This window comes from Terrapene carolina, unplaced genomic scaffold (genome assembly GCF_002925995.2).
Source record: "Terrapene carolina triunguis isolate 2854851 unplaced genomic scaffold, T_m_triunguis-2.0 Scaffold837, whole genome shotgun sequence".
In the NCBI taxonomy this organism is placed as follows: Eukaryota; Metazoa; Chordata; order Testudines; family Emydidae; genus Terrapene; species Terrapene triunguis.
In genome coordinates this window covers 5,715,210-5,729,724 of record NW_020665188.1, presented here as the reverse complement: position 1 = coordinate 5,729,724, position 14,515 = coordinate 5,715,210, and the positions used below count along the sequence as shown (strand labels likewise).

The window sequence follows — 14,515 nt, the reverse complement described above, 5'->3', positions numbered from 1 at the left end:
AACTCACAGATAAGTAAAGTAAGAAAAATGCTGCTTGTATTAGAGTGTGATTCAAGGATATTTACTTTGTATATTTTGATTTAATGCTGTCAATTTTGTTTTAACGGTTATAGAACTTTAATTTTGTGAATCACAACATCTACTATCGTTAAATAATTATTGTCTGACCCCTCCCCCCCATTATTTCCTGCCGCTATGAAAATTTAAATTAATAAAAATTTTAAAAATGCTTAAAACCCATAATTTTGTGTAACTCTGAAAGTTTAAATAGATAAACTGCTTAAAATAAACATCAATATTATCCATTAATTATAAAAAGATAAAAATCTAATTCTGCCAAGCCCACTAATGATCAACGATATCCTGCTATTTATAAACCTCAAGATAGGAGGGCCTTCCTTCCTGCTCCATCTCTTTGAGCTGTAAGCCAAGTAGCCATGCAGCCTGGTGCCAAAAACTTGACTTCCAAGGAGGAAAGTCAAAACCCCAGATGTGATGAATTTCTCCCACTGGGGCAGTGTCTGCCCATGGACTAGAGCCTGTCAAAAATGCACTTTGCAAAATATAGGTCAGAACTGATACAAACATAGCTGCTAGCAAATTACCAATGTATTTGTGAGGACACCAAGACATATGTGCTGTGAGTTTGTTCCTGACCATATTGACTGGGCTGGTGTGATACTGCCTTGCTAATGGAAAAGCAGCTATAAAACACAGAGAAAATAGGCCACTTATTTTAAAGAAGAAAATAGTGAAGTAAGAAAACAGCCATTTGTTTTCTCTTTCCTGTCTGCATTCTTCTCCTCATTTGTGTGACTTTAGGCTTAAAGGAATCCTGCAAAGATTTTTTTTAAAAATAGCTCTCACCCATTTGTGTTGCTTTATGATATATAAAGTCCTGAAAGATGTGTTTCAAACAAAGTTGTTTTTCTTGTTTGTTAACAATAGAAATATCAGGGATGCTAAGTCTGGTCTTCTCTGGTTTAGGCTTTTTGTGGAGTCTGAAGGAGATGTAGTGTGAGGAGTTTGCTCATTCACGGGCAGTGTGGGGTTTGAATTTTAACAAAGACAACTTTTCTCCTAAGACTTCATTGGCAATTGGAGTTAAATAGATTTTAACACATGCAAAGTTTAAAGAGGCTGACTAAAAACGAACCCTTCTCTCTCAGTTTTCAATATCTGGGGAAGGGAATGTTACAATGCCTCTGAGAGTCAGGCTTGGAATTGGTGGCAAAAACCAACTTCTTGTACCTGAATTCATTTGAACTTGTTTAGTCTCTTTCCACCCAAATTCTCCATTTCCCTCTGGAAAGGTGGTTGCTGAGAACCTTTGAGGCACGGGTCTCCATAGCGCAGTGCGGAGCATGGTGTCGGTGCTTAGAGAGAGATCATGGGACTCTCGTTGTATCTTTCGTCAGTGTGACAGCAGTTAGTTACCATCTCTTTGCTTCCCCCAGCTGTACGAGATCCTGGCCACGACGCCATATGGCCACCTGAAGCAGGGGGAGGTTGGGGTGGATCGGCTGCTGAGCGAGAATGTCTTTGCAGCTGCATTCCCCCTGCATGAGGTAAGTCAGGAGACAGCCTCTTTCTAGCTCCAGTCTGGCTGAGGTAGCAGGGAACTGGTCTTTGGTCATGCCCCGATCTACAGCTCAGGGGGCAGCAGGGAGCCCTGGCCAAGACAGAGCACTTGGTGGCCTCTGCCCAGGAGGGGGCCGAGCTGTTCAAAAAGCTCCTTATTCAGCCTTTCCAAAAGAACGCAGAGGTAACTGGGGTTGGGGAAGCATGGCTGTGGGGAGCTGGAGAGGCAGGGGGCTGCTGTCAAACCCCTCTCCCCAGCCCAGCCAGCTGCTCTGCTCTGCATGGGCAGCTGAAATGCTTTCACCAGCCTCAGTTGGACCTTCCCTGCTTCTCCCCTGCAGGGTCCCTTTGCAGTACCTGCTGACAGGCTGGCCCCTGAGATCCTGGCTGAGCGCCAGGTCCTCTTCCAGTACTGGGCGAGGTGGCGGAAATGGAACAGATACCAGCCACTGGATCACATCCGCAGGTACTTTGGAGAGAAGATCGCGCTCTACTTTGCCTGGCTGGGTGAGTACAATGCTCTTCGGATCCCTCCCTACAACCTGCCTTCATCCCTGGCCCCAGCCAGACGTGTCAATACACTGCCCTGGATCTCCTGCCCCATTCTCTTTAACCTCTAGCCTGCACCTCTGTCTCCAACCAATTCCTGAGCTGCGATAGCCATGTGTTCCTCATGCCCACTGGAAAAGGAATTGGAGCCTCGCTGATCAGGAGATCAGACTGTCCAGTCTCATAGAAATCAGGCTTGGTGAAGAATAATGCCTCGTTCAGCCATGTGGCACAAAGGGATGGGTTCTAGCCAGCAGCGGAAGGGCACCACCAGCACCAGTGTGCATTGTTCTGCCCTGCTCCTTACTGCTCCCTCGACCACCTCCTGTGGCACCCAGCTCTGCCCTAACCTGATACCTTCTCCAGAAAGAGCTAATGCTCCACTGGAGCGTCGGCCTCCTTGTGTTCTGCTGCACGGAATGCTGGGATCAAAGCAGAGAATAATAATCACTTGTGTAAGCAGAGCGCTTTGCTTCCCCAGTGCAGACCAAGGACGGGCTGTACTATAGCAAGGGGCACCCTTTACATCGGATGCATGGATGTCATTGCCAGAGGAGTAGGGAGGATCCTTCTTAGGTTGCCATTTTTCACTAATCATCCTTCTTGCCCCTTTCCTGCTATGGCTTGTTAAGAGAAGCTAGATTAGGGTGCATTTGTTTATCTTGTACTGGGATTGTCTGCCATGTCCCAGGCAAGGAAAGCTGTCCCTCTTGCACAGAGCAGCAGCCCGAAATCTCCCATGGCCAGAAGCCCTTCCTGTCGTGTCCAAGCTGTGGGATGTGTTTGAAATGAACGTGGCTGACCAAGCAGGAGCAATGGATGCTTTGCTGGTCCCTGTCTGTGGTGGGGCTGAGTTTCAAGTCCTAGTCCTAATCTACAAAACCCTCCGTAGACCAGGACGCTCATCCCTTCACCACAGCTGATCGAGACAAGCTGGGACAGACATTCTCCATGATGGGACCCCAGCTGTGGCACTCCTGATCAGAGATTGTAGCTGGAGCCTCGATCTACATGCATGACTCCCCCTCCTTTCTCTGAGGCTTCCCCCAGGAACACCATCCATTCCCAGTGCCTGTCACTGAGGAGAGGAGGGAGAAGGTGCAATAGGAAGGGAGGGAAGGAATAGAAGAAAAAGGAGAGAGAAATGGACAAAATTAATTAAAAATAGGTCTGGAAGGGGGAGAAACAAAAAATTGATGTATGGCCAAAGAACATAATCGTTGGCATACTGGCAAGCGTAACAGACTCTGCCCTGCCTCCAGACTTGATTAACTTGGATCGTTGTCCCTGTGCATTGGACACGAAGGTGGGGTTCCCACTGCCACTCGGCACTGGGCAAGCTCTGCTCCGTAGGAGCAGAACTGAGCCAGCACTGAATGGTTTTGAAAGTCCTGCCCTACGGCCATTACCAAACCCAGCCTCTCTCTGGAGGCCAAGTCTCAGGGTGACGACACAGCCAGCAGGAGGCTCTTGAAGTCAATGCCAGGGTGAGATAACCCTTAACCTCCCCTTTTACCCGCATGTAGATGGGAGGAAGGCCCCGCTCCCCAAGTGACCTCTGAGAACCTGATGCAGAACATGGTAGGAATCCTCCTTTACAATGGCTAGCAGGGGACTCTCCTTCAGCTGCTGGGATGCAGTGCCTCGCTCCGCAATTGGTTTCACTAGGAATGTGAGGCTCTGAACTGGGCTCTGCTGCTGAGATGAGGGTGCAGGTTGGCTACAGGTCCTGTGTTTGCAATGAGACTCCCAGTCTGAGGGACTGGCCTTCTCTCTTCCCTCTCTTTAGGTTTCTACACTGGGTGGCTCTTGCCTGCGGCAGTTGTGGGGACACTGGTTTTCATTGCAGGCATATTTCTGATGCTGAGCGACATACCTGCGTAAGTGCCAGCCTCTCTCCCCTTTCTGTCCCTGCCTTCTCCTTCCCTCTCCCACTGGCTGTCTCCAGCCTGGAGGATGTGGGGGAAGCCCCAGGGGAGGCCAGAAGTCAGCAATTCCTGGCTGCCTCCCCTGAGGTCAGTCCACTAGGCCACAGCACCCCCAAAATGCACGCTCACTGTCGAGCAAACCTGGCTTCTCACAGGCTTCCGAGCAAAACTCCTGGTGAATAACCCAACTGCGAGGGGGTCAAAGTCCCCTAAACACCCTGCAGGGAAATGTCATCCAGGTCTTCACAGCATGTGGCCGCCCGCTCCTCCGAGCACCGTGGCTCTGCTGTCTGACCCCAGGTTCCAACATGGCGGGGCAATGGCTAGACTCTAACCAGAGGAAACTGTTGCGGGAAAGCTCCATGAGGTGTTTCTGTCCAGGGCAAGGACAGGCAGCAAAGGGCCAGTGCTCTGTGCTGCCACGTGAGCATCCCAGCTTTGATCCCGAGTGCCGTGCTCTCACCTGGGGACCTGCAAGAGGAATGTGCTCAGCAGCTTCGCTCCCCCAGGACCCTCTGGCTGATTTAAGGATCAGTGTTTATGGGCTCCCATGGGGTCCTGGCTAGTCCTGCATCACTGGAAAGAATGAGGCCTCAAGAGGGGCAAAAGGGTGGCCTAGAGCAGAGAATGTACTGTGGTCCTGATTTCTTTCCTTGTCTGCCTCCCCCCTGCCCCAGGCAGGAGATCTGTGAGAGTGAGGATCAGTACCAGATGTGCCCGCTGTGTAAGGAGTGCCCACAGTGGCAGCTCTCCAGCATCTGCAGCATGTTCAAGGTAAGGTTTGTGGCTCTGAGTGGTTAATTTCCAGAGGGGAGGGCCAGGAAGAGAGAATATCCTGCAGTCTCCCCTGTAGATGGTGCTTGCTAGAGTGCCCAGGTGTGCACAGCTCTCTCGCCCCTGCGCCAGGGCCTGGCTGGGCTGGAAGGTGCTGTGTTTATGCACCGGGAGGGGCGATAACCAGGCTGTTTGCACAAGCACAATGCGCTGGGATTTGCTCTCTGCCTTTTCATCTTAATGACACTAGAGGAGACATCTCAGGGGACATGCTCCTGTATGAGAGGAGAGAGCACCAGGACTCACCTCCCCCAGGACCTTTCCTCATTCCCTCCCATCAGCAGCATTGGACCCTTTCCCCTCTTTCTAGTCTCCCTCCTCCCAGCCATGCACATTCGCTGGCATCCCACCTCCCCAAACCATCCCGCTCCAGCTCCTCTTCCCCACTTCACCTTCTCTTCTCCCTTGCATCCCCTCCCTAGTCTGTTCCTCCCCAGGTCTGCTGCCTCTTCCTTGGCTTCCCCCTGCTATCCCTCCTTGTTCCCTCTCCTGCATTCCCTGTCTGATTCCCTCCCACCTCTCCTCTCCCTGTGTGTACAAGGTCTCTCCCTTCTGGTGCTGGAGCAGGTCATGCTGCAGAGATGAGAAGGGGTCCGTTTCACTTTGCTGCTTGCACATGGAGTGGAGCAGCAGAGACGGATCTCAGGGACAGCTCCTTCTTGGGTGCTGCTCCAGTGTGTGTGGAAAGCACTGCAGAGCACAGAAGAGGCTTTCTGCAGCTTGAACTGGCTATGCAGATTCACACTACCGCATGGACGTTTTTTGCCTCAGGACGGACATCTGCTCTGCACAGCAAGCCTCTGCTGCGCCGGGTAGTCGCAAGATTCTACACTTAAGGGATTATGGTTGTCGGGCTAATCTCCCTCTGTAAGCTACATAATGGACCAGTCCTCCCAGCTGATGTAAATTGGCATGGCTCCATTGACTTCAGTTTTGGTCCAGACTTGCACCAGGTGGGGATCGGCCCATTGGCTCCAGTGGAGCTAGGCTGATTTACACCAGCTGGGGATCTGGCCCAATGCTCTTTCTCTCGCCAGCAGGAGCGTTTGATAGCACTGAGGTAAGGTTATTCAGACAGCGAGGGTAACCTCTCCATGTGGCTCCAACCTCTTCCCAGGGAGATTCAAGCAAATCCAGAGAGAATAAGGAAAGACTCTTTCCCTTTCTGTCTGTCTGAAGCTGAGGCCCCCTCCCTGTGCAGGGAGAGATGAATGCTCAGAGTGGGAGGGGTCCTGCTCTGAGCCTGGGGTGAAGCCTATATGGGGCCCCAAGCTGTGAACTGCTCCCTGCACACCCCAAAGCCATACCCTGCCGTCACCTTCTCAGCGCAGCACAGGCAGCTCTGGTTGATCAGACACACAGGAATCCCAATCGCTGTCTACCCTGTCCCCATGCCTCCGTTCCTAGCATGCCACGATTTGTGTTTGGGAGCAGCATGGGTCTGGTGCTGGCAACAGGTGGGCAAATCAGCTGTGCACTGTGCTGCCACTGATCTCCTTGCTGCCTCTGGAGCGCTCCAGCCTGGGTCCAAGGACTCAGACTGATCCAGCACTCTGATTCTTGTAGATGATCAGTTCCAGTGCTGCTTTGTCTCTTACCGAAACCCCAATGCTTCCCCTGGGGAACCTCCTGGTCTGTCCCAGAGGGAAACTCATTCTCTCTCTCCTGTCCTCACCCCCCCTTCACACACCCAGAAAGTTAGCACTCTGCTGCTCTCAGGATCCACCCTAACATCCCTTTCCTCCTGCAGGTCCCCTGAGCGTTCCTTTCACTCGCCTTGCTTTGCTCCATAGGCAGGTCGCCTCTTCGACCATGGTGGGACCATCTTCTTCAGCATTTTCATGTCCCTGTGGGCGGTGACATTCCTGGAGTACTGGAAGCGGATGAATGCCACCCTGGCGCACCGCTGGGACTGTTCCGACTTCGAGGACATTGAGGTACAGGCCTGGACCTCCGTCACACAGCTGAACTCCCAAGGCCGTACAAAGCCAAATCAAGGTGATGCCTTTTCCCACTGTCCTAGGAGCGGCCGCGACCCCAGTTCACTGCCATGGCTCCCATGACGATGGAGAACCCAATTACTGGAGCAGAGGAGCCATATTTTCCCAAGCAGAACCGCGTAAAACGGGTCATGGCTGGATTGATGATCATCATCATGATGGTAAGGGCACTGCAGGCCGCTGCCCTGTGCCTGGCTCTGTAGGTCTTTCATGGAGTCTGCAGCTCCTGGCATGACTGCCTCTTCTCTGCATGCTGTTTGTCTCTTACTGCCTGCGTGGCTGTCCCATAGCTGCCAGTGCCCCCAGAGATCAGAGCAAGCCCAGCTCCCCCAAACACACTGTAGTTCCTGATGGCAAGTTGATGGCCATTGGGTTGTGTTTGCAGATTGCTGTGGTTGTGATGTTTCTGATCTCCATTATCCTGTACCGGGCGATCGTCAGCATCCTTGTGTCAAGATCCGGGAACTTCCTCTTTGTGGCATCGGTAAGAGGTAGATGCAGCCAGCTCTGCCCTGGGGTTTAATGGGCTTGAGCAAGCCCCAGGGGATGTTCTGGTTCATTCCCTCTGCTCTCCTCTTTTCTAGGCATCTCGTATTGCCAGCCTCACGGGCTCAGTGGTGAATCTAATCTTCATCCTCATCCTCTCTAAAATTTACATTGCACTGGCCCATTTCCTTACCAAGTGGGGTAAGTGGTGGAAGGGAAATTGCACAGACTTCAACTGTGGTTCCCTGGGACAGTTCCTGACAGGCCTGGCTCCCCACTCCTTTGCAACTTTTGCATTGCACTCACATCCACCTGCACAAAGCAAGTGTGAAACACTGCCATCTGATCTGAGAGGGAATCACACCCACTCACACAGGAGGGGAGAATCTGGTCCATTGTCTTCAGCTGGATTCTTACGCCATTAAGCAGGGGCTGCTAAAATAAATTGGATTTAGGTGCAGAAGGGAAAAGGCAGAAAGACGAGGATACAGACAGGTCAGGAACTGAGAAAGGTGGAAGGGCTCAGATCAAAGTAGGAGGTACCAAGGCAGGGAATGAATGCAGGTGTTTGGTGTAGGGTCACCAGGTTGCCACCTTTCCCAGTTTTCATGAGTGCTGTCTTAGGTCCTGCAAGCTAGATAGTGTGACACAAGGAAGGAATTTGTCTCATAGGGCAAAACATCAAAAGTTGCAATGCAGGAGTCCTGAAGTCAGGTGTCCAATGGCTTTCTGAGGGTCCAGGGCTAATGCTGGAGGATGCCTGGGAAAAGCATTGTGTGTGCAGAGGGATGTTGGAAATAATTAGAGAAGGCTCAATTTTTTAAACAATCTTTTTGATTAATATTTTCATTTTGATTGAAATTTTCTTTTTTTGGCTGCGGGGTGGGGGAGGGGAAGCTTTAGTTTTCATTTAATCAATAAACTGAAATTTAGTGACAGTTGTTGGATATTTTCTACCGAAAATTTCGAACTTACAGGAAATGAAAATGTTTTTGTTAATTTTTTTGCAGAATAATACAGCAATTTTTTTGACCAGCTCTAGAAATAATATTAAAGGATACGATCTTTATTAGCCTTTTTAAAAAGAAAAATAATCTAATGAATTTGCTAGTAGCTAGTTTATAGGTACAGTACAACATTATTGCCCTCTGCCAGACAGAATCAGAACTGTACACGTGTGTCCTTTACTGCTGACTGCTAATCGAGATTCTCCATAGGCTCAAGAAGCAGGGCTGTGGGCTTGTGTACAAGAGGGACTGGGTTCTATCCTGGCTGTCGCTATGACGTTCTGCATGGCCACAACATATAACATAACACCCATGAAATCCTAGGTGACCATGCATTTGTTGGGAGTTTTAAAAATACAGACATCTTAAAGATCAAACAAAAAAGCCTCCTAAACAACACACAGTCATCCAGGTTCTTCTGTTAGGGATGCTGTTGCCATGGTTACTGGGTGACAGGAGTAAGTGCTGCTAGTCTCCTTGAATATTGCCGCAGGGCAGAGCTGATGCTGTCTGCGTGTGTTGCTCTGCCACAGAGATGCACCGGACTCAGACGAAGTACGAAGATGCTTTCACCTTCAAAGTGTTTGTCTTCCAGTTTGTCAATTTCTACTCTTCTCCCATCTACATCGCATTCTTCAAGGGAAGGTAAGACATCTCCAGGGGAGGGCAGCTCTTGCCTCCCCCACCCATCCCCCAGCTCTGGGGCATGGCCCCCTCCTCCAAACATAATCCCATCTTAGCTGGTGGCTGGAGTTCCTGTGGCTGGCCCAGAGGTAAGCGGCTTTGGGACCTGGTGATGTGCAGTTCCAGTGGATAGCCCTAGAGCAGTGGTTCTCAAACAGTGGGCCACGGATCATGAGTGATCTGCCAGCTCCATTCAGGTGGTCCACGGATAGTTCCCTCTAAGGTGCGCGGCCACACACGAAACAATGAAGGGCCACCCACCTAATTAGTGGAGCTGCGCAGGTGTGGCTCCACTAATTAGGTGCCTGAACCCTGGAGAAGATGCACATGTAAGGTGAGGTGGTGGCCTTGGGGGGAATAGGGGGTAGTTGGAAGGGGGCAGTGGGGTGAGAAGAGGTGGTGGGAGGAATTTGGGACGTGCAGGGCTGCGGTGTCCAGAGAAAGAGGCGACTTTCCCCAGCTCCAGGGCTGCGGCTGCCAGGGAGAGACGGCCCTTCTTCCCAGCCTCAGCTCTGGGTGGGGCAGAGACCCACCCCCTTCCCAGCCCCAGCTCGGGGGCTGCCACGGCGGGGGAGAGAGGGCACATCCATCGCATTAGAAAGGTAAGACTACTGATATTAAAATATGAGGTGTGTGCTTTTATTTGTACAACAAAAAAAGTTTTTTTTTTTTAATATAGCGCTTTTATCCAAAGCGCTTTACAATAGTTAGCTAACAGTACAAACAACATTGGAAAGATCATTAAGTGGTCTGCCGAGACCCTCAGCAATTTTCAAGTGGTCCGCAGGGGGGAAAAAAAGTTTGAGAACCACTGCAAGAGAGAGAGACAGGGAAGCTGCAGCACTGCTGCCATCTAGAGGCAATGAGCGGCATGCGATGGAATGTGGTGGTTCCCGGCACAATTCTAATGTGGGAAGGAGCAACTAGAAACCACCCTTGTGCCTGTGTAGCTCTAAAGCAGCTCTGTATCCGTCCAGGCGTGCAGTGAGCATGTCGGAGAGCTATATGGCCTTTTCAGTGTATGATCCCATGGCGCACACAGCCAGTTGTTCAGACTGTTGAGGGGCTGGGGGTCCTCTATCAGCAGGGCCGGCTTTAGGCCAATTCCCCCGAATCGGGCCCCGCGCCTAAGAGGGCCCCACACTCAGTGGCAGGGCCGCCCAGAGTGGGGGACAAGTGGCAGAGAATCCCTTCCCTGGCTAGAGGCGCCTTTTTAATTTTTACTCACCTGGCGGTGCTCTGGGTCTTTGGCGGCGGGTCCTTCACTCACTCCAAGTCTTTAGCGGCACTTTGGCGGTGGGTCCTTCAGTGCCGCCGAAGACCTGGAGCGAGTGAAGGACCCGCCGCCAAAGACTAGGAGCGCGGCCCGGTGAGTACAAGCCCCACGTGTTTTTTTTCACGTGTTTTTTTTTTTAGTCATCCCTGTCGGGGCCCCGTTGAAACTGTTGGAATTGGGCCCCGCACTTCCTAAAGCCGGCCCTGTCTATCAGAGGGGTCTCTGTGTGGGAAGCTGAGTTTGGGAAGCACATGCCCATGGGGAAGCCCCTCAAAAGCTCAGAGCTGAGACTCCTTGGGCAACTTGGGGCTTCTGCTCCCTGGTGGTGATGAGGGTGCTTGTTGTGTGCAGAGCTGGGATTCTGAAGGGAAGCCAGACTGTCGCTGTGTTGCATGGGGAAGGTCTGCTGTATCAGCAACTGGCGGACCCTGTTGCAAGGCCCCAACCGCCATTATTTTATATAGAGACCCCCGCTAAGATCCGGGCCCTGTTGTGTTGCCGGGCGCTGCACACGCAGTGAGACCCAGCCCCAAGGAGCATAAAATTGAAACAGTGGGTGGTAGAGGAAACAGGCACAGGCGAGTGATGTGACCTGCCCAGGTCTCCCAGCAGGGCAGTGACAGATCTGGGGATGGCACACAGGGCTGGAGTTCCAGCCCAGGCCTGATCCAGGACCAGGCTGCTCCCCAGAACTGATGGAAACGGGATCTGAAGCAGAGGGGTAAGCAGGGGAGTGCTGGGGGTAATTGCAGCCAGCATCGTTGTATGTAGTGGGCTGAAGTTTTGCTTCAAATGCCTCTCACACATGGAAGGGATGAAATTAACATGAGGGGCAAGTCCGGGGGTGCCCTTTGATGATCTCCTTTCAGACAGGCACCATTGCACTGTGGGAAGAACAGGGCACAGGGTGAGTGAGAAATTCCTGACACACATGCTTCCATCACGGGATGTTCCTGGCAGGCAGGGCTGGCCTCCATGCACATCCACAGGGTATCGTCAGTGCTGGCTTCAGATGTGGGCTGAGGGAAAAGAAGAAGAAGTAGGTCTGACCTTGTCTCATTCAATCCAGCAGGACTGGCTGAGTGGCGTCCTCAGCCTCCCAATGGACAAGGGTGGCTGGGATGTGGGAGAGGGCACGGTGCATGACAGCACCACATCCAGAGTAGCCTCAGGAGAAATAAGAGATTGATGGGGGGGAGCAAGGGGTTCAGCTGTGGATTTATTGCTCTGTCTTGCCATCCTGGATTTTCCAGGTTTGTAGGCTACCCAGGGCACTACAAGACCTTGCTTGGGATCCGCAACGAGGACGTAAGTATCAGCTGATAAAGGTTGAGAACATAAGAAGGGCCATGCTGGGTCAGATCAATGGTCCCTCTGGCCTAGGGTCCTGCCACAGCCAGGGCCGCCCGGGGGGGAGAGGGGGGCAAGTGGGGCAATTTGCCCCAGGCCCCACAGGGGCCCCCATGAGAATATAGTATTTTATAGTATTGCAACTTTTTTTTATGGAAGGGGCCCCTGAAATTGCTTTGCCCTAGGCTTCCTGAATCCTCTGGGCAGCCCTGGACACAGCCAGTGCCAGGTGCTTCAAAGGGAGTGAACGGAACAGGGCAATTAGCGAGTGTCCATCCCCAATCGTCCAGTAGCAGTGTCTGGCAATCGGAGGTTTAGGGACACCAGAGCATGGGGTTAAAAGGAGGTTGGAGTCTCGGGTGAGGGACAGTGTGAGGTAACCTGCCAAACAGAATGGGGACCCTTTGCTGGGGTGGCAGGAAACACCCTAGTTGCTGCCCAGCACTGTGCATGGGGAAAGGCTCCAAAGTTCTCAGGACAACCCTGGCCAGAGGAGGAGGGAGGCCATGGCCAGCTTCAGTGCTAGTGTAGTGGGCTCCCGGCCTGCCCCCGGCCCGAGCTTGTGCGCTGCCTCCAAGGCCTCTGACAGGACTGACACACAGGCTCCTCTGGGAGTGAAGAAGGCCCAGGCAGGATGTGGGCATAGCGCAGAGAGGAGCAGGGGCATGCCTGGGGAATCCCCCTCTCTGGCTGCTAATCCCCCCAGGACCAAAGATAAGTAGGGGTGGTCAGACTCCACTCCTGCCCCAGCCACCTCAAGAGCCCCCCGCTGCTCATCTGCCCAAAGACTAGTGGCAGTAGCTGGGGCCCCTTGTTCCTGGCCCACCCCACCCAGCAGTCGGCCCCTGGAGCTACCCTGAGGGTTGGAAATGGCTGCCGGGGGCTTGGTGCTGCAGGCTGCCTCCTTCCCATACTCCTCTGGCTGCTGGGACACCATTGACACCAGGACGTGGCGATGGTGCTGGGGGCCGCAGTGCACCAGCCTGCTATGCCATTAGGGCAGCGTGTGTGGCTCAGGAGTAGCCTTTCCTGTGGGAGGTGGAACCTGGTAGGGCCCCCCCACCCCCGCCCGATCCTTCTGAGCTTGAGGGGAACGTGCAGCGGAGCTGATGTGCCTCTGTCCTACCCACCCAGTGCGGGGCTGGCGGCTGTCTCATTGAACTCGCCCAAGAGCTGCTGGTCATCATGGTGGGAAAACAAGTAATTAACAACGTGCAGGAAATCGTCATCCCGTAAGTACTGAGTGCGCTATCAGGGCAGGGGGTGGTGGAGGACCAGAGCCCAGCTCCACAGGGACCAGGGGGAGGGGGACTCAGTCAGGGTAAAGACACCTGTGTGTGCGGCCCCATCTGCTTGTCTTGTGCTTGGCAGGTGGCTGCAGCACCTGCCCCAAGTGGTCTGAAGGCTGTGGTTTGACCTATGGGGCCGAGCTAAGATAGGGCCTGTGACCACAGCCCTCTCCTCCAACTAGTGAAGGAAGAGGGGAAAGTTGCAGGTTGTGACCGCTGGTGGGCGTTGCTGTGACAGATTGACAATGAGGGTGGGGGATCCACAGCCCACGTGAACCAGTCAAAGCAGAACAAAGTTGTTTTGCAATAGGTCTCATGGCAAGTTAGCCGTGTGCATTATGGAGCCTCTGGCTTCCCACTGCCACTGCCCCGCCTCCTGCCCACAAGCTCTGTCTGCTCAGGGATTCTTCGTCATGGGCTCCTGCCAGAGGAGGCATTGGGGGAAGCGAACCAGGCCAGGAATGCTGGAGCTGGGAGGGACTTTTCATGGCCCTTTTCTGGAGTAATGTCCATGCTCAGCTCAGCCGAGACTCTCCACGTTTGTCCTCTGTCATTCCCAGGGCAAAGGCATCTCTGCCAATGATCCCTAGCTGCTGGGCATGCATTAGAGCAGCGTTTCACTGGGGCCTCACCCCACAATTCGACACAGAAAGGGGACTTAAAACCACCTTTGCTCCCATCCTACTCTGGTGCCAAGCCCAGTCCAGCCTGTCTAGAGAGTCTGGCCCTGTTCAAAATAGGGAAGCAAAGACACTTTCCCCCACCCTGGATTCCTGGCTGGCACTAGGGCTGCGTCAGGGTGTGTTGGCAGCACTGCCGAAGGTTCCTCTGATGCTAGCTGCCTGAAAATGCCAGGGCAACTTGGAGAGCCAGCAGAGCCTATCAGGCCAGTAAGAGTGAGACTGGCCACTGCAGTGTCTGCTGGGGCATCACCCTTCCCATGACCGGTCCTTTCTCTGCTCCCCCAGGAAGCTGAAAGGCTGGTGGCAGAAGTACAAGCTTCGATCCAAAAAGAGGAAAAGCAAGGAGGCCCAATTGGGCCTGGCGCAGCAGGTGCCCTGGGAGAGCAACTACGAGCTCCTGGTCTGTGAGGGGCTGTTTGACGAGTACCTGGAAATGGGTAGGAACCAAATGCCAAGTCTGCCACCTTGGGAGACTACTAGCAAAGTGTCTTGGCCAAGCGGGGTCACCTGATCACTGACAGCACCAGTAGAAGAGGCTGGAGGTCAGAGACTTCCTCAAGGGAGGAAGCTTTTGCAGTCGATAGTGTTGATGGCATGTGCATCAATCACTTATCCCGCTGACGTGCTCTCTGGTGCCCGCTAGTGGTGATGATTTGGGAAGCAGCACTTTCTCTAGCACAATGACAGGTTTCAGAGTAGCAGCCGTGTTAGTCTGTATCCGCAAAAAGAACAGGAGTACTTGTGGCACCTTAGAGACTAACAAATTTATTAGAGCATAAGCTTTCGTGGGCTACAACCCACTTCTTCGCATCCGAAGAAGTGGGTTGTAGCCCACGAAAGCTTATGCT

At 52.8% G+C, this 14,515-nt stretch overlaps 1 protein-coding gene across 1 annotated transcript in view; it reads left to right on the top strand.

Moving 5' to 3' along the window:
* Positions 1 to 14,515, top strand: part of ANO7 (anoctamin 7) — a 30,635-nt gene that overhangs the window by 10,610 nt on the left and 5,510 nt on the right. The window contains exons 8-19 of the mRNA XM_024214398.2: positions 1,458 to 1,568; positions 1,923 to 2,088; positions 3,920 to 4,010; positions 4,736 to 4,832; positions 6,686 to 6,829; positions 6,916 to 7,053; positions 7,278 to 7,376; positions 7,477 to 7,579; positions 8,919 to 9,030; positions 11,599 to 11,653; positions 12,830 to 12,927; positions 13,953 to 14,104. Of these exons, the coding sequence (XP_024070166.2) occupies positions 1,458 to 1,568; positions 1,923 to 2,088; positions 3,920 to 4,010; positions 4,736 to 4,832; positions 6,686 to 6,829; positions 6,916 to 7,053; positions 7,278 to 7,376; positions 7,477 to 7,579; positions 8,919 to 9,030; positions 11,599 to 11,653; positions 12,830 to 12,927; positions 13,953 to 14,104 (1,366 nt within the window). The remainder of the gene's footprint in view (positions 1 to 1,457; positions 1,569 to 1,922; positions 2,089 to 3,919; positions 4,011 to 4,735; positions 4,833 to 6,685; positions 6,830 to 6,915; positions 7,054 to 7,277; positions 7,377 to 7,476; positions 7,580 to 8,918; positions 9,031 to 11,598; positions 11,654 to 12,829; positions 12,928 to 13,952; positions 14,105 to 14,515) is intronic.